Below are 19,267 nucleotides of genomic sequence, written 5' to 3'. Positions count from 1 at the left end.
TGAATTTCTTACTCAGATAAGGAATCTACTAAAGCTTGCCCAGTTTGGGTGGATGAGATGGGGGCTGAGCTGGGTGACTTCATCACACACCTTTACCAGAATGATGGGGATGGTCATCCCCAAGATTCCCTCAGCTTCCACCAAGAGGCTCTGAAGTGCTTGTGTCCATGCCAGTCTGTGATTAGATTAGACCCCCAACAACATCTCCTGAAAACTGGAATTACCATTCCCATTTGATGGGTGAATAAACCAACCCAAAGAGGCAAAAGACTTCCTGAGTGGTTATGGCTATCGGGTCAGAGCCACGAGCCACGACACACGCCAGTCTTCGGATGTTGAACCCCAACTCTGCCCACGATACTCTACTGTTGAATATGTGTTCTGATCCTCTCTTGAAGGACTTTACCTGCATACTAATTCATTCCTTTGATCTCATCTTCCCAAGAAGGCCTTATCAATTTCCCAACTTAAAGAGGGTCTGAGGGAAGAAACGGGAGTAAGAAATGAAGATCATAAAGGCGACCCTTTCTCGGAACCTCTGGAAGTCCCTTGGGCTACTCTAGGCTTTCTGGCACATGGCCTTCCCGACATGGATTACCATGGCCAGTATCAAGAAACAAAACAAGCAAATTACTGAAAATGACTAACAGATACAATTGGACTATTAACAGTCAGTAGCTAGCATCATTCAAACGCGCATTTCCTTGACACACCAGGTACATCACTGGCTTTCTTCTGCCCTTAAACGCACTTCAGGAAATGTGCGATTCCAAACTAAACAAACTTGCAACTTCTAGGCTAGTACTAGAAATATTATAAATGAATATTTCTTAGAACCCTAAAGATGTATCTAACGAGAAGGATTGGAAGGGGGTAAATAAGGAAAAGAAGATAGTTCCTCTGTTTTCAAGAATACTAAGGACTTAAAAGCACCTGTACCTTAGGTTGGTAACTTAAATACCACATGTGCATCATTTAGAATGTGCTGTGCTCAGAACACTCAGGATTGAGTCTCCAAAATGGAGCGCAAAGTGACCCCTTCCGCCTCATTGTCTCTCTAGCTGGTGCAGGCGTGAACATAAGTATAAGAGGCTGCCTTGTTTTAGGGAAGACGACATTCAAGTCAGACCTGAACATACGCACACACTCCTTCAGTGTGAAACACCCATCACTGTCTCCAAGGAAGTGCACTTTGGAAGGCCTTTTTCTCAGAACCACTACTGGGAAACATCCAACACAAACGCTTTCTCCCTGGAACATCATGACGCTGAAGCAGGGAGGTCTTCGAGAACTTACATGGACCCTGGATTTTTAATACTTCACCTGGGCAGAAAAGTCAATTAGCTTTGGAAGCAGCACTTTGCCCCCTTCATCGCTCTTCAGGAAATCCAGCAAACTGCCTGTTGGTAGAGGAGGAGCCAGTGAGTGTAGTTCAAACACACAAACAAAATGTTTGGAATCACACATTTAGTTTGGAATCGCACATTTCCTTTCAAAATCCAAACAAAAGTCAAACGATCCTTACTATTAGCAAGGGAACGCACAGAATGATGGCCTTTACAATTCTGTATGGCCAGAGTGCCTTTTTCTGAAGTTGGTCAAACGCAGTCCCTCTAACCTGTTACCTTTGACCTGATGTGAAACGTGGCGTGTGGGCCAGGTAAGAAAGGGTGACGGTGGACACTGTTTTTTCTAGCTATGCGTTTCAGAGCACTTTGCATCTGCCACCACAATCCACTTACTGCAGCTGCCTGATCTTCAGAGCTGCTCAGAGACAGAAACCAGCAGGTCCTCATAGCAGGCCTGCCTGGAGCAGGCACTGGGCTAGGCTCGCTGCTCTCTGTGTCCAGCAAAAGCACAGAAGTCAGTGCAAGCTGTAGGTGCTCAATGAGAAAGTGTGTCAATAAACCCTCCTACTTCCTACGGCTTCATCTCTAAAACAAGACCTGCTTTTTCTCCTAGAACTTAAAGTGTCACCCTCAGGCAAGTTGCTTACCCATTATGTCTTAGTCCCTGTAAAGAGGGCATGTCCTACTAGCTATTATCAGAGGCCTCGTGTGGACAGATTTAAAGCACGTGCCACGGTGCTTGGCGGGCAGTAGTGCTCAATAAATGTTCTGCTACTTCATCGTCAACACAGAACAATGGTACTTAGCCCTCCGATTGCTAAGAAGATTAAGGGAGATCACGCAGGGAAAGCATCAAAAACAATCTGGTATACAGTAAGTACTCAATAAAGGCTAAGTATTGTTATGAGGAGAAACTCATATTTACATTTATGATCCAAATACGACTAGTTGCTTAATTCAACAAGGATTTACTCAACTACAAAGTGTCTGATCCGGAGCCTGGTTTCTGGGTTAGAGCAACCTAAGCCACAGGGGTTAGTTTTGTTGTTTTTTTATTTTTGTTTTTAAACGTCTTTTTTTTGAAAGGACTCTGAGTGACTGCTATTTTGAAATATTTACATATATTAAACAAGAAAATGTAATATTCATCTTTCTAATCTCCTCAGTTGTGACATCACACTATGAGCTCCATGATGCAGGATTCTCAATTCGCTATTATTGTTTATGTTTCTTTCTTTTCTTCCTTCATTCCTTCTAAAGATTTTTAAAGAACCATTTGGCAGTTTGTTAGTATCTCTAACTGACGTGGAGGAAGAAGGGTAGTAATTCAAACCCTGTTATCTGAAGGTAATATCGGCCGGAGAAAACATGTTTGCTGGATACCTCTTCCTCAGTGATTCTGATGACAGAGGAATGTAACCTCCAACAGTTTTTAAAATGTTCACATTTTAAAGTGACACCCTGAACGCTTAGATAATGCTAGAGAGGAAAATGAATGCATTTTAGGATTTTGAGAACTGCCGTTTTAAAGATATAACAAAAATACTCTTCTTTGAAATATGTATTTTTTGGACAAATATTTATTAGGGACCTTCTATGTACTGCGTGTGATTCATATGGCTAATATGAATATGAAGACAAATGCAGAGAAAATAGAAAGATTATACATTATTTCTATAATACAGATAATACACAAAATATTTCTGGTGAGGTGGTTTACAAAAATGTTCTGTTTCCCCATGTGTTCTGATTTTTCAGTAGTGAGCATGCTGTTTTGGAATTAAAACTATTGGAACATTCTGTGAACATTTAAACGCTTTACTTTGGGGTGCCTGGGTGCTTCAGTCGGTTAAGTGTCTGCATTTGGCTCAGGTCGGGATCCCAGGGTTCTGGGATTGAGCTCCATTGGGCTCCCTGCGTAGTAGGGAGTCTGCTTCTCCCTCTACCCCTCCCCTGTTCATGATCTCTCTCTCTCTCTCTCAAATAAATAAATAAAAATCTTTTAAAAAAATAAACGTTTTACTTTTGAAGTTTGAAGTCTTTCAAAAGCCCTGTGTCTGGGGGGCACACTCACCCTTGGCCATGTACTCAGTGATAATGTAGATAGGCTCCTCTCTGGTGACCACGGCATAGAGCCTCACCAGCTTGTCGTGTTGAAGGGTCTTCATGAGGTTGGCTTCCTCCAGGAAAGCTTGCACAGACATAGTGCCTGGTTTTAGGGTTTTCACAGCCACTTTGGTACTATTGTTATAGTAACCTAGAAAGACAGCAGAAAAGAGGGCATGTTTTATCCAACTGAAAACCAGAAACTTCATGCAGAGTTAGAAGAAAATTTATAGATAGAAAAAACTGACACAAAACTCTAGACAGTGTTAACATTAGGGGAGGCCGAGTCAAGGGTGTCTGAGAATTCTCTATACCATCTTTACAAAAAAAATCTAAAATTATTCCAAAATCAACAAGGTTTCATAAAGCAATATTTTTGGAAAAACCTCCAAATGCACTCCATCATGGAGAAAAGATTTTCCTCTAATGAATAAAATGTTCTTTATCCAAGAACAAAAAAAAGTGCATAGCAAGGCTCGGTATACTCTTACACACCACACACACACACACACACACACACACACACACACACACGCATACAGGTCTGGAAGAAAACACACTAAAATATGCCAAATGCTGGCCATCTCCAATGGTGCAATTAGAGTGATTTCATTTGTGTTCACAATACCTTTAACTACCAAATTTTCTACAATGAATATGTATTATTTTTGTAATCAGGAGAAAAAGGTTTGCATTTTTTTTTTAAGTTTTTTAAAGATTTTATTTATTTATTTGACAGAGAGAGACACAGCAAGAGAGGGAACACAAGCAGGGGGAGTGGGAGAGGGAGAAGCAGGCTTCCTGCCGAGCAGGGACCCGATGTGGGACTCGATCCCAGGACTCCAGGACCATGACCTGAGCCAAAGGCAGACGCTTAACGACTGAGCCACCCAGGCGCCCCAAAAAGGTTTGCATTTTAAAAAATTATATATACTAACTTTGAAGTATAATATCCTAGAGTCAAATAAGCATTTCCCCAAGTTTTCCAAGAGAACTGGACTTGGGTGACTCTCCATGAGCAAAGGCTTCTGTACGGAAATGTCTGGGAACCACCGCCTGCCTCCCCCTTCCCCATCCAGGAGATGCAGCAGAAGCAGAGAGTCCCGCAGTGAAGAAACTTGTCAGACTTGGCTAACCCCAGCACTTCCCACACCTTCTTACCACAGGACACACTGTCATGTACCTTTTCACACCCTGTGAAATGCACTTTGGGAAATACTAACTCCTTCATATAGTGTCCCCAAGGTCCCTTTTTCTGGAACCTGCCCCAATGGCGTGCTTAATTCTAAGCCTTTTCTCAGTGGTTTGGCAAAGCAGAAATAGAGATAATCACGTTCCCCTTTCCTCTCCTCTCTTTCTGTACTTCTCTTGGAAGTGCAAGGAAAAGGTGAGGAAGGAGTAGCAGCAGGTTCCCTGCGGGTTGCTCTACCTGGTGTACTACAGCTTTTTTTTTTTTTTTTTTACCTGCCCCGCGAAATGGTGATGTCTAGCGTCTGGTCTCTTTGTTAGATCACATAATCATCTGTGTCTGTACAGAATACAGAAATGACTGGAAGCATGCTCAATAAAACACCAACAATGATGATGATCCCTGGGTGGTAGAATTTGGAGTGACTTTTCCTTTCTTTTGTTCTTTTCCATTTTGTTTCATTTTGTGAATGAATATGTATCTTTCTTTACAAAAGGGATTATTTTTTTAAAGGAAATTATATCTCTATTTCTACACTTCCAAATGGGCCAGAAAAAGTGTTAGTTACAGCTAACAGTCAACCATACTTACTAACTTTTCTTCTGATCATTAACACTTACTACTCTGTTAAAACTTTTCCTTTTATATTTCACTTTGATTTGTACTTAGTAGTAGCTTGCAGTGTTGTACAGAAAAATGAAAAATGCAATGTACAAAGTAAGTGTTAGAATGTATGGATAAGCCAGTAATAGAAAACTGACAAAATACTGTACTAGGTTATTTTCAAAAGCCACAATCTACAAAAAATAATGGAATCATAAATCTATTAAATTGATTTTCCATTTAAATGCATAATTACACACAATATGATCTTTCTTATAGCCCTTAAGAGTAAATTTAAAGTAAATTCCACCAACAAAAGTCCTTTAACATTGTATTTGAACCAAGAAGATTCATTATCTCAAAACTACAATAAGATATCACCTCACACCTGTCAGAATGGCTAAAATTAAAAAGACAAAAAACATCAAGGATTGGCAAGGATGTGGAGAAAAAGGAACCCTATTGCATTGTTGATGGGAATGCAAACTGGTGCAAGCACTGTGGAAAACGGTATGGGGGTTCCTCAAAAAAATTTAAAATAAAACTATCCCATGATCCAGGAGTCGCATGACTGGGTATTTACCCCCAAAACACAAAAACATTAATTCAAAGGGATACGTGCACCCCTATGTTTATAGCAGCATTATTTACAATAGCCAAACTATGGAAGCAGCCCAAGTGTCCATCAATAGATGAATGGATAAAGAAGATATATATATATATATATGCAACGGAATACTATTCAGTCATAAGAAAGAATGAAATCTTGCCATTTGCAACAACATGGATGGAGCTAGAGAGTATAATGCTAAGTAAAATAAGTCAGAGAAAGACAAATAGCATATGATTTCACTCATATGTGGAATTTAAGAAACAAATCAAGGAAAGGAAAAAAAAGAGAGAGGGAGAGAAACCAAGAAAACAGACTCTTAACTGTAGAAAACAAACTGATGGTTACCAGAGGGGAGGGGGATTGTGGGATGGGTGAAATAGGTGATGGGGATTAAGAGTACACCTCATCATAAAAAAAAATTAAAAATTAAAAAAATTAAAATAAAAAAGATTCATTATAAATTTGTTTAAAGGTTTATACATAGGTATTCAGTTACAGGAATAAATCTAATAAATGAATTTAGAAAGTCACAGGATACAAAGTTAATAAACAGAAATCTGTTGTATCTCTACATACTAATAATGAAGTAGCATAAAGAGTAATTAAGAAAACAATCCCATTTATAATTGTACCAAAAAGAATAAAATATCTAGGAATAAATTTAACCAAGGAGGTAAAAGATCTGTACTCTGGGGCGCCTGGGTGGTTCAGTTGGTTAAGCGACTGCCTTCGGCTCAGGTCATGATCCTGGAGTCCCTGGATTGAGTCCCGCATCGGGCTCCCTGCTCAGCAAGGAGCCTGCTTCTCCCTCTGACCCTCTCCCCTCTCATGTGCTCTCTCTCTCTCATTCTCTCTGTCTCAAATAAATAAATAAAATCTTTAAAAAAAAAAAAAAGATCTGTACTCTGAAAACTATAAAACGTTGATGAAAGAAATTAAAGATGACACAAACCAATAGAAAGATATACCATGCTCATGGATTAGAAGGATTAATATTGTTAAAATGAACTTTCTATGCAAAGCAATCTACAGATTCAATGTAATCTCAATCAAAATGCCAACAGTATTTTTTACAGAACTAGAACAAATAATCTGAAAATTTGAATGGAACCACAAAAGACCCTGAATAGCCAAAGCAATCTTGAAAAAGAAGAACAAAGTTGGAGGCATCACAATCCCAGGTTTCAAGATATAGTACAAAGTTACAGTAATCAAAACAGTATGGTACTGGCACAAAAATAGACACATACATCAACAGAACAGAATAGAGAGCCCAGAGATAAACTCATACTTTTATGGTCAATTAATCTGTGAAAAATAAGGCAAGAATATACAATGGGGAAAAGATAGTTTTTATAATAAGTGGTGTTAAGAGAATTGGACAGCTACATGCAAAACAATGAAACTGGACCACTTTCTTACACCATACACAAAAATAAAATTCAAAATGGATTCAAGACTTAAATATAAGACCTAAAACTATAAAACTCCCAAAAGAAAGCATAGGCAGTAAACACTTGACATCAACCTTTGAAACATATTTATAAATATGTTTCCTCAGGCAAGGAAAACAAAAGCAAAACTAATCTACTGGGACTACACCAAAATAAACAGCTTTTGCACAGCAAAGGAAACCATCAACAAAATGAAAAGACAACCTACTGAGTGGGAGAAGATATTTGCAAGTGATACATCCAATAAGGGGTTAATATCCAAATATATAAGGAACTTCTATAACTCAACACCAGAAAAAAACAAATAATCTGATTAAAAATGGGTAGGGGACCTGAACAGACATTTTTCCAAAGAAGACTTACAGATGGCCAACAGACATATGAAAAGATGCTCAACATCACTAATTATCAGAGAAATGCAAATCAAAACCACAGTGAGATCTCACCTCACACCTGTCAGAATGGCTCGTATCAAAAAGACAAGAAATAACAAGTGTTGGTGAGGATATGGAGAAAAAGGAACCCTTTGTGCAGCCACTGTGGAAAACAGTATGGCGGTTCCTCAAAAAATTAAAAATAGAAATACCGTATGATCCAGCAATTCCACTTTTGGGTATTTACCCAGAGAAAATGAAAACATTAGTTCTGTGTTTATTACACCCTTATGTTTATTACAGCATTATTTACAATTGCCAAGATACGGAAGCAACCTAAGTGTCCACCAGTAGATGAATGGATAAGGAAGTGGTACACACACACACACACACACACACACACACACACGCACTAGAATTTACTCGGCCATAAAAAAGATGAGATCTTGCTATTGGCGACAGCATGAATGGAGCTAGAGGGCATTATGCTAAGTGAAATATGTCAGACAAAGAAAGACAAATACCGTATGATTTCACTTAGATGTGGAACCTAAAAAAACAAAACAAATGGACAAACAAAAAACAAAAACAGACTCAACAGAGAACAAACTGGTGGTTGCCAGAGGGGAAAGGGGTGTGGGGAAGGGCAAAATAGGTGTAGGGAATGAAGAGGTACAAATGTCCAGTTATAAAATAAGTAAGTCATGGAGATGAAAAGTAGAGCATAGGGAATATAGTCAATAATATTACAATTATGTTATGTGGTGACAGATGGTAACTGCACTTACCAGGGTGAGCAGTGAGTAATTTATAGAATTGTCAAATCACTATTTTGTGCATCTGAAAGTAATATAACATTGTGTGCCAACTATCCTCTAATAATAAATACAAAAAATAAATTATATAAAATGCAAAAGAAAGTTTATACATAGATCCTCAGTTACATGACTATATCAGTGGCAAACAGCAAGAAAATACGATCTCTTTCACACATGTAACTGACAAAGGACTAGTGTCCAGAATATGTAAAGAATTCCTATAAATCAATAAGAAAAATAGAAAAATAGGCAAAGGCTTGAATAGACATTTCAAAAAGAAGAAGTCCACTGGGTGATGGACATTAAGGTGGGCATGTGATGTAATGAGCACTGGGTATTATGTAAGACTGATGAATCACTGATCTCTACCTCTGAAACTAATAATATACTGTATGTTAATTAATTGAATTTAAATTAAAAAAAGAAGTCCAAATGGCTAGGAAACATGTAAAAAGAACTCAATCTTACTAGTAATCAGAGAAGTGCAAATAAAGCCATAGGAAGACACCACCACCCAGCTCAACAAAAATGACAAAGCCTGACAATGTGAGTGCTGGTGAGCACACAACCCTAGTGGGGAAACTGGGGCAGCTCCCCAAGGCCTTCTTCTGTGCTCTTTTCTGAGCATCAGCAAAATTCAGCTGGGAAGCTTCTATCTTCACCAACATTCCCAGGGGCCCATGGCGGATGTTGACAGAGCAGCCTTCTTTCAAGTGCAATTACCTTGAGTGACCACACAAACACACACACACACACACACACACAAACACACATACACAAACACACACACACACACAAACACACAAGGGCTGTGCTGACCTGCAGCCCCCCTCCTTCTAGATACAATTCTGTTGATCAGGAAATGGCACACTGAAATCTCTTGTACATTTTGCTGGGACAAGAACTTTGGAAACAGAGTTGGCAGTATTTAGGAGAGTTGAAGATTCATACTCCCATGATCCAGTAAACGGACTCCTGGCCACCCTTGAGAAAGTCACGTACCCTTGCACCAGTACAAAAATGTTCCCGGCAGAATTGTTCATAGTGGCTTAAGACTGGGAACACGTCCAGTTCCATCAATAAACAGTGAAATCAATGGATAAGCCTTCTTACCACTTGAGTACTTATATAACGCAACACTACATAGCAATGAAAGTAAATGAACTGTAGCTACACCCCAAAAACATGGATGAATCTCACAACGATAATACTGAACAGAAGAGGTGAGACATAATACAAGAGTACATTTGGTATGATTCAATTATATAAAGTTTAAAAACAGGCAAAATTAAACTATATTGTTTGAGGATGCACACCCCCATATACAAAAGTAACAGAAGTGTAAAGAAAAGGAAATTATCACAAAAGTCCAAATGGCAGTTGCCTTTGGGGGACGGTCTTTTGGGGGATGGTGAGGTTGGGGTTGGGAAGGGATAAATGGGGGCTTCTGGGTGCTGGCAAGTTTCCAGCGTGTGATCTCAGTATCTACCACACCAGTTTTCCTTTTGTAATTATTTGTGATCTTGACTATTTGTGCTGTACATACTTTCCAGTCTGCTTGTTATATGACACAGCAATAAAAGCTAAAGAAACAAAACTATTCCCTCTCTGTCGAACAATGGAACTCACTGAGACTTTTACATCATATAAAATTATGGCTAAAGGATGAAGAAAAAAAATGCTTTCCAAGGGTAGGGGAAAAGTTATCAGGAAATAGCACAGCTGCTAAAGATATTAAAAATGCTGATAGGGAGTTTGAGATGAACAGTGACTAAAACAGCTGTGTCAAGAGCACAGCTCAAGAAGGGCAGTAACTCCCACTTACTTGTGTCTTGGGGTTGTGGTATTTAAGCAACAAGGCAGGTTTCCAACTTGCACTAAAGGCATGGTTTTTATTCGGCGCTACGGATCAAATTGTACTTTACCAAGATATTCTCCAGTATTCAATTAACCTACTCGTGGAGATTTGGGTTGGCATTACAGATGCAAATGATTTTTTTAAAAAATTCATTTGAAAGTAAAGAATGTCTTCAAGAGTGCCACTTTGGCACAGTTAAAGACAGTTGGGGTGACAATCTGAGAAAGCTCTATTTTCAGGTGTGCCTAATTTGCTAAAGAACACCTAAGTACCACAAAATGGAAGTTGGTAAAAAAAGATGCATGGGGTTGATTTTGCAAGTTGGCTGGTGATTAATTTCAATGCAGTTGGCTTAAATGAAAATATATCAAGCAAAACCTGAGTGGCTCAGTCCATTAAGCGTGGGACTCCTGATTTCAGCTCAGGTCATGATCTCAGGGTTGTGAGATCGAGCCCCACATCTGGTTCTGTGCTTGGTGCAGAGTCTGCTTGTCCCTCTCTCTCTGCTCCTCCCTCCATTCATGCTCTGTCTCTAAATAAATAAAATCTAAAAAAAAAAAAAAAAGGCAAAATTCAATTCAAAACAAGTTCCCTTTCTTCTACAAAGTCTCTTCGTAGACCAAGTGGTAACAGGAAACATCATCCTTGGCTTCACTGACTAGTCAGTTCCCTCAGAATCCAATAATCCACGGGGGAAAAACGTGTCACCAAGCCAGATGTCAAGAGGATCACACGAAGGACAGGAAACAGCTTGAGGGAGAAACTGCTTTCTTTTACCCCCACCCCTCCTCCCCAGAACAGGTCACTTCCTCGTATTTGTTCACTGCATTTCAGACCAAAAAAACCCAGACCATAAAATGTGACTGGTGGTCTATGAACCATTCCTCAAGCTTCACAAAAATATCAATTTACTTGGTTAACAGTGATATCATTTTTAATTTGTTCTTCTTTTTCTATCAATGAGAAAAACTAGCCTGCTCATCTCTTGAGAAATAAAATAGAGAAATAAAAAACAAAATTCAGGCAGCTCTAAATGGCAGACCTTGCTATTACACCAACCCTCAAGAGAGTTGGAATGAGACATACAGACACACCTAGGAGAGGGGGCAACCTTTGACCTCTGATGCATAACATAGTGTCATCAATCATTATTCTTTTGGTTTTATTCCCAGTATTCCTCTGCTAAATGCATTCAACATATTGACCTTATTTCAATAGCTAAGGAAGAGCTCCCTGATAGCCAAATTCACAGAACCGATATATCTGCAAAAGATTGAGGATCAAAATTTCTATTTTGTTCTTTTCCCTTTCTTTTTTAAATTTCTTCCTTCTTTCCTTCCTTCCCCACCCTGTTCCTACCTCCTCTTCCTTCCTTTCTTTAATACAAGACTAAAAAGAGAAAAGCCCGATTAAAAAAAAAACCATCTATGTCAATATCCTGGCAATGATATCATACTACAATTTTGCAAGATGTTAGCATTGGGGGAAACTGGGTAAAGGTTACATGGGATCTCTTTGCATTATATATATATATATATATATATATATATATATACACATATATATATGTAATATGTGATACAATATATATGTATATAAAGCTTTGTTGAAATATAATCCATATACCATACCATTTGCCTATTTAAAGTATACAATTCATTGGTTTTTATATATTCAGAGTTGTGAGCCCATCAGCACAATTATTGAAACATTTCCATCACCCCCAAAAGAAATCCCATATCCCTTGACGGCCACATCCCCATCCTTCCACCTGAGGCAACCACTCATTTCCTTTGTCTTTATAGATTTGCCTATTCACAACATTTCATATAAATGGAATCACATAACATGTGGTCCTCTGTGTCTGTCTGGCTTTTATCATTCAACATAGTGTTTTCAATGGTCATCCACACTGTAGCATGTGTCAGTACTTTATTTCTTTTTCTTGCTGAATAATATTCCATGGTATGGATACACCACATTTTGTCTATCCATTCAGTTGATGGACATGTGGATTGTTTACACTCTTTAGCTATTATGAATAATGTTCTTCCAAATATTCATGTAAAAGTGTTTGCATGGACATGTTTTCATTTCTGTATTATTTCTTACAATTACATATAAATCTATAATTATCTCAAAATAAGAAGTTTAATTTAAAAAACCCCAAGAAACAGGGGTGCCTGGGTGGCTCAGTTTGTTAAATGTCCAACTCTTAGTTTTGGCTCAGGTCATGATCTCATGGGTCGTGGGACTGAGCCCTGGGTCGGGCTCCACGCTCAGCAGGGAGTCTACGTGAAGATTCTCTCCCTCTCCCTCTGCCCCTCCCCACCTCTGTGCACGCATGAATATGCATGTGCGCGCACATGCTCGAGTGCTCTCTCTCTCAAATAAATAAATAAATCTTAAAAAAAAAAACCAACAAGAAACAACTTTGTTGAGTGAGGAAATCCTGGGTAATCTCTCCTATTTCGGTCTTTCCACTAATGTTACCATACTTTCTTTATAAGAAAATTCAGTATTTAATAATAACAACAGTTCTCTGAGTGCTGTCGACTACGTGCTCACCTGAATCATCTCATTTAATCCTCACACCATGCCTACAAAAGCTAGGTTCTATTATAATCTTTCAGATAAGCTTCTGTTGCCTCTCTCTTATAAAACATTATTAGCAAATCAAACAAACCAATTAAAACCTGAGCAAAGGACTTGAATAGATATTTCTCCAAAGAAAACATATAAATGGCCAGTAAACACATGAAAAGATAAACACATATACTCAACATAACTAATCACTAGGGTACAAATCAAAACCACAATGAGATACAACCTAACATCCATTAGGATGGCTACCTTAGGAAGGAAGGAAGGAAGGAAGGAAGGAAGGAAGGTAGGAAGGAAAGAAGGGAAAGATAGAAAAGTAAAGAGTAAGTGTTGGTGAGGATGTAGAGAAATTGGAACCTTTGTGCACTGTTGGTAGGAATGTAAAGTGTAGCCACTATGGAAAACAGTATGGCAGTTCCTCAAAAAATTAAATATAGAATTTCCCTGTGATCCAGCAATCCCACTCCTGGGTATATACCCCAAAGAATTGGAAGGAGGGTCTCAAAGAGAAATTTGTGTGCGCATGGACATAGCAGCATTATTCACAATAGCCAAAAGGTGGAATCAACGCAAGTGTCTATCAGTGGATGAATGGATCAACAAAATATGGTATATACATACAATGGAATTTAAGTCAGCTTTAGAATGGAAAGAAATTCCGTCATAGGCTACGACATGGATGAACCTGGAGGACGTGCTAAGTGAAATAAGCCAGTCACACAAAAAAGTACATACTTTATGATTCTGCTTATTTATAAAGACAGAAAGTAGAACGGTGGTGGACAGAGGCTGGGAAGAGGGTTATGGGGAATTGTTGTTTAAAGAGTATAGAAGCCCAGTTTTCAAGATAAAAAGAGCTTTGGAAATTGGCTGTCTAATCAGAATGTCCATAACAGTATTGAACTGTACACTTAAAAATGGTTAAGATGGTAAATTTTAAGTTATATGCATTTTACCATGCACACAAAATTATTAGCAAATCTATTCAAATGCTGAATTTTCACCAGATTTTTACCCTCTTTCAAACAGTTTAAATCCAAGTAACACTCTCGATAGAACAGTTAAATATTTTCCAATGCCGCATTTCTCCTCTCTTCTAAACCTCAGTTTCTCCCACTACCTCGGCACATGCTAAAAAATGTTCTCTAAAGTCAGTATGAAGATTTAGCAGGTGGCCAGTGGAAGCACATGAACAGGAAAAGGCGAGAAATGGGCAGGAGGATCTAGTATATCTGGAATTGGAAGCAGAGGTTTTCCTCATCTCAGAAGGACCAATGAGCTTGATCTGCAGGTGACAATTTCAGCACAGGCTTGGGTCACTCAGGACAGAAATGTACTGTGAGCCGATTGACTCAGGCGTTGACTCCCGCTGCTACGCTAGCTCACCCCCTCCTCAGTTTCTCTGGCCGAGTTGGGCTGGCATATGGCACCTGTGATCACCACCATGGCAAAGCTGGCAAAGAGTTTACCATTCTACTTGCTAGTAGCTCTCAAGAAAATTTTAAGAAGGGATGCCCGGTGGCTCAGTCGGTTAAGCGTCTGCCTTCGGCTCAGGTCATGATCCCGGGGTCCTGGGATCGAGCCCCACATCGGGCTCCTTGCTCAGCAGGGAGCTGCTTCTCCCTCTCCTGCTGCTCCCCCTGCTTGTGCTCTCTCTCTCTCCCTCTCTCTCTCTGGTAAATAAATAAATAATCTTTAATATTTAAAAAAAAGAAAATTTTAAGAAAACACAAGAGGACTAGCATAATCTCTTCCCCTCAAAGCAATAACTTCCCAGACTAGCAGATCTTATCCCTTCTCTCTCCAGTGCAAACATCATGTAGTTTGATGCCTTCATCCTGGCTTCACAGCTGAACATGAGGAGGTTGGAACAGAACTCCAAACCATCATTTCGTATGCAGGGTTACTGTTTTAGAGCAGATGAGTACACCCCGTTAAGCTCCCTCTACTTTTCTCTTCATGACAGGTATGCAATTCCTTTGCTGGCAAATATTCACAGGAAGGTCTAACTGGATTATTTATAGTTCGAACTCATGACTGAAGTTGGGGAAAATCCACTGAAATATAGCTTCCAGTGACTATGGTCAAATATGGTAAAATAAAGAAAATGAAACTAGAGTGCACAGAACCATATTGTATAGGAAACACGTCAGGTATAGAATTTCATTCTCATTTCAGCAACTGAGAAGATGTTTGTTTGCCCATTTTACTGATGAGGAAACTGATGAGGTCAAACTAACTTGTAAATAGCTTTTAGCAAGCAAGTGAGTCCAGGTCTCTGGGATGCCAAAGCAGCTGGTGTCTTCACTGCCTTGAATGACTTTGGGCAAGTCACTTGTCTGAGTCCAGTGTCCTTGTTTATCAAATGCTGACAATAATTCCTATCTCACAGTGGTATTGCAATGAGTATGAGAGATAACTGAAGAATATGTGCCTAGAAGGGGGGCAGTGGACACTGTACAGCTTGGATAGTCTTTCCTCCCGTCCTTCTTCCTCATCCCCCACTTCATCACCTCCTCCCCATTCAAAGTCATGGTAAATACAGGGAGGAACATGGTTCCCTCAGTGAGCCAGCGGGGTTGGAGAAGACACGTTGGGAGGGAGCGTGGAGGAAGATAAGGGCAGCTTCTCTTTAGAGAAGTGATGGCTTCTAAGAGGGAAGAGACCTCAACATGAGCAGATAATGCTGAAACCATTTGAGGAAAGTTCTTTTGGAGCAGAAGATATTTACAAGATCTTAAATGATCTCCCCACAGATTATCAATTAATTATGAAAAAGAACTAAAAAGTAGTATTTACAATGGAGAAATCTGGTAGACCTCCTTAAAATCACACAGACCATGAGCAATAATGGGACCAACTAATATTTTGTGCCTCCTGGTAGATGCCCTGAGGACACACCATCGTTTACTGTTTAGATACTATTCATGCACAAAGGCATTTCCTGAGCCAAATCATGGAAAAATCCAAATGAGGAACATTCTACAGAACAACTGACCCATGTTCTACAAAATGTCAGTGTCATAAAAGATGAAGAAGGACCGAGGGACTGTTCCAGATTAGAGGGTAGTGAAGACATGTCAACTCAATGCAAATACATGATCCTAGGGAGCTCAAGGGCATTACTGGGACAACTAAAGGAATTCTAGACTTCGTATTAGATAATAGTATGTATTGATGTTAGATCTCCTAAACGTGGCCAATGTATCGTGTAAGATAATGGTCCTGCTCTCAGGAGACACATATTTCTGTATTTAGGGGTGAAAAGTCATCACATCTGCAACTCACTGTGTATGTGTGTGTATGTAGAAAAGACAAAAAGCAAATATAGCAAACCACTAACTGGTGAATTCAGGTGAAGGGTTTGCAATGTTCATTACACAATTCCAGCCCCTATTCTGTGGATTTGCAAAAAAACATATTAAGAAATAAATACAAACACCTCAGAGGAATAAAGAAGGTAGCTTTTTTTTTTTAAATGAGCAGGTAACAGCTTGATGATCCCTCAAAAAGCTAATGATAGAATTACCATATGACTCAGCAATTTCACTGTTAAAAGAACATATATACCCAAGAGAAATGAAACCATTTGTCTACACAATTTGTACATGAATGTTCATAGCAGCACTATTCACAATAGCCAAAAGGTAGAAACAACCCAAATACCCATCAGCAGACAAGTGGATAAACAAAGTGTGGTGTATCCATACAGTAGAACATTATTCAGCCATTAAAAAAAGGATGAAATTCTGACACACGCTACAACATGGATGAGCCTTGAGGACATTATGTTAAGTGACATAAGCCAGTCACAAAAAGGCAAATGCAGTAGGATTCCACTTACATGAGGTACCTAGACCAGTCAAGTTCACTGACACAGAGAGCAGAATGGTGGTTGCCAGGGTCGGGGGAGGGGAAATGGGGAATGGTTGCTTCACGGGTACACTGCTTCCTTTCTGGAACTAGATGGAGGTGGTTACACAACAACGTGAGTACAGTAAACGTCACTGAATTGTTTACTTTAAAATGACTGATTCTCTGTGACACAAATCTTACCTCAATAAAAAGGAAAAGGGCAGACAGGCAAAGGGGGAGTTGGATTCTATGACCTGGGCCACAGAGTGTGAATGAGAAGAGGCCGCCGCGTCCAGGAGCGCACACTCACACCCACGAATCTGCTGACTGGGATGGAAATGGTGTGCGTGATGGGCACTACTGACTAGTTCTGGAATATGCTAACCAAAATGAAGACCGTCAGCTTGTGTAATTATCATTTACCTGGATTCCATAACAAGTTCACAGACTTACAGTGCAGCGAACTCATTCTATGCTGGGTCAGTATCCGCCATATTTAAAAGATGCTTCAACTAAAGCAACAGCAACAGGAGAAAGGAGGCGATACTCTGATCCCAGGGGCCAACATGTTAGAGGAGAAACCTCTCTCACAGACCCCTGGATGGGCAAGCGGGCTGCCTACATGGTCGCAGCAGGCTGAGTCTCTAGCTTCTGCTCAGCTGGGACTGCACAGGATTAAAAGCTGCTACCCCTTCATCTCTCTAGAAATCACAGTGCTTTTCACTCACACAAAGCTGGCACAGAAAATGTGATCCACTGAGACTGCATGACCACACGTGTTATCCTTAACAAGAGCAACGGCATTTTCAGTTAGAACCTCAAAGAGAACATGACTTTTTTTAAAAGGGCTCTATAAATTCTATCACAAAAGAAAAAAGAAAATTCAAATTTGCTATAAAAACTTTAGAAAAGACATGGGGAAAAAAATCCCCTGGAGAAGTCACTGCTCTAATTTCATGGTTACCTCTGGTCTGCCTGAGAAGGCAGGACATAAGGAATAATTCATGAATGGCAGCATTCTGAGCACCTTTAGAAACTTTCTTGGTGAGAAAGTGCAATAAATGTGATGCTTCTTATTATGCCCACTAGTAAGGACGAACCTCACCCTGAATATAATTTTCCCTGAGATGGAAACCAATTTCCTGCCCTTAAAATATGTGTCCAGAGAATCTGGTGATGAGAGAATCACGAATGAGTAGACAGAACAATCAGGATAAAAACCCACTGTCCTCTTCCTTATAAACGTTCATTCTAAAAGAGCTACTACAGGGGACAGGAGAAGTGAAATAGGTGAAGGGGAGTAAGAGGTACGAACATCCAGTTATAAAACAATTAAGTCACGGGGATGAAAAGTACAGCACGAAGATAGAGTTAATAATATCGTAACAATGTTGTATGGTGACAGATGGTGACTATACTTCTCATGGTGAGCAGAACAAAACATACAGAGCTGTTGAATCACTATGTTGTACACCTGAAACAAATATAACATTGTATGTCAAGTGTAATTCAACTAAAAATTTAAGAGAGAGAGTTACAAGAGAGTCCAATCAAACCAATTTGCAGGCCAGTTCTTGTGCCAGGTGGGCAGAGCAAAACAAAAGAAATGATGTTTCTGACATGGTTTAATGTTTGGCTGAGAAAATGGGTAGACACTGCTTGAGCCCTTACTTCTCTGGTCACCTCCTCCAGAGCCACACACTCACCCATCCAGACTTCCCCGAACTGCCCAGCACCAAGCCTTTTCACCAACTTGATGGAATCCCGTGGGATCTCCCAGGCATCTTTGTCCCACGGCTTTTGTGGTTTGGGGCTAATACAAGCCTTCTCCAACCTTCTGCACAAGCCATCTGACTGCTCTAATGTGAAAGAGAAAAAAAAAGGTTAAGAAATGTCCTACTTTGTAATTTACCAGTATCTATGAAGAAATTTCGACTACTGGTGGGATCATTTCCAGCTCGACGCAGTCTACGAACCTAAAATGCTATGGGGGTATCTTTTGTCTAATTGTGACTTTGGAAATTCTTGCCTGAAGGACATTTTATCCATTAGTACTGTTTGCAAACCTACAATATGTATCCCCGCAGAGTGGGTTACAGAAGTAAACAGTACCAGCAGCTACTGACTATAACTGACTTCAATCACACAGAGAATGAACCTAAAGGCCGCCCATGGGTTTGGCTTCTCAGGGCTGAAAAGTGGCACTGGAGACTGAGGACCATTGACTTGCCTCTTCTAAATATTTTCTTGTTGTTGTTATTTCTGTTTTCTTTTACCCAGACTATGGATTACTTTTACACACACACACACACGCACACACACGCATATATAAATATATATATATATATATAAAGACACAGACCTGCAAATCTGCATTCTGATTCCAAATATTTAAAAATGTGTTGTAAAAATATGCACTACATGAAAAGAATATTCATTTTTCT

General features: G+C 39.5%; 1 protein-coding gene across 3 annotated transcripts in view; it reads right to left on the bottom strand.

Moving 5' to 3' along the window:
• The window catches only part of LYN (LYN proto-oncogene, Src family tyrosine kinase), a 116,552-nt gene that overhangs the window by 36,386 nt on the left and 60,899 nt on the right, over positions 1-19,267 (bottom strand). For all 3 annotated transcript variants that reach the window (XM_032421590.1, XM_032421592.1, XM_032421591.1), the window contains exons 8-10: positions 18,530-18,682; positions 3,424-3,606; positions 1,324-1,400 (exon numbers count right to left, since the gene is read on the bottom strand). In XM_032421590.1, coding sequence (XP_032277481.1) covers positions 1,324-1,400; positions 3,424-3,606; positions 18,530-18,682 — 413 coding nt within the window. The remainder of the gene's footprint in view (positions 1-1,323; positions 1,401-3,423; positions 3,607-18,529; positions 18,683-19,267) is intronic.

Source organism: Phoca vitulina, unplaced genomic scaffold (assembly GCF_004348235.1).
Source record: "Phoca vitulina isolate PV1807 unplaced genomic scaffold, GSC_HSeal_1.0 scaffold25, whole genome shotgun sequence".
NCBI lineage: Eukaryota > Metazoa > Chordata > Mammalia > Carnivora > Phocidae > Phoca > Phoca vitulina.
The sequence above is the reverse complement of the archived record's forward strand: the minus strand, read 5'-3'. Positions and strand labels throughout refer to the sequence as shown.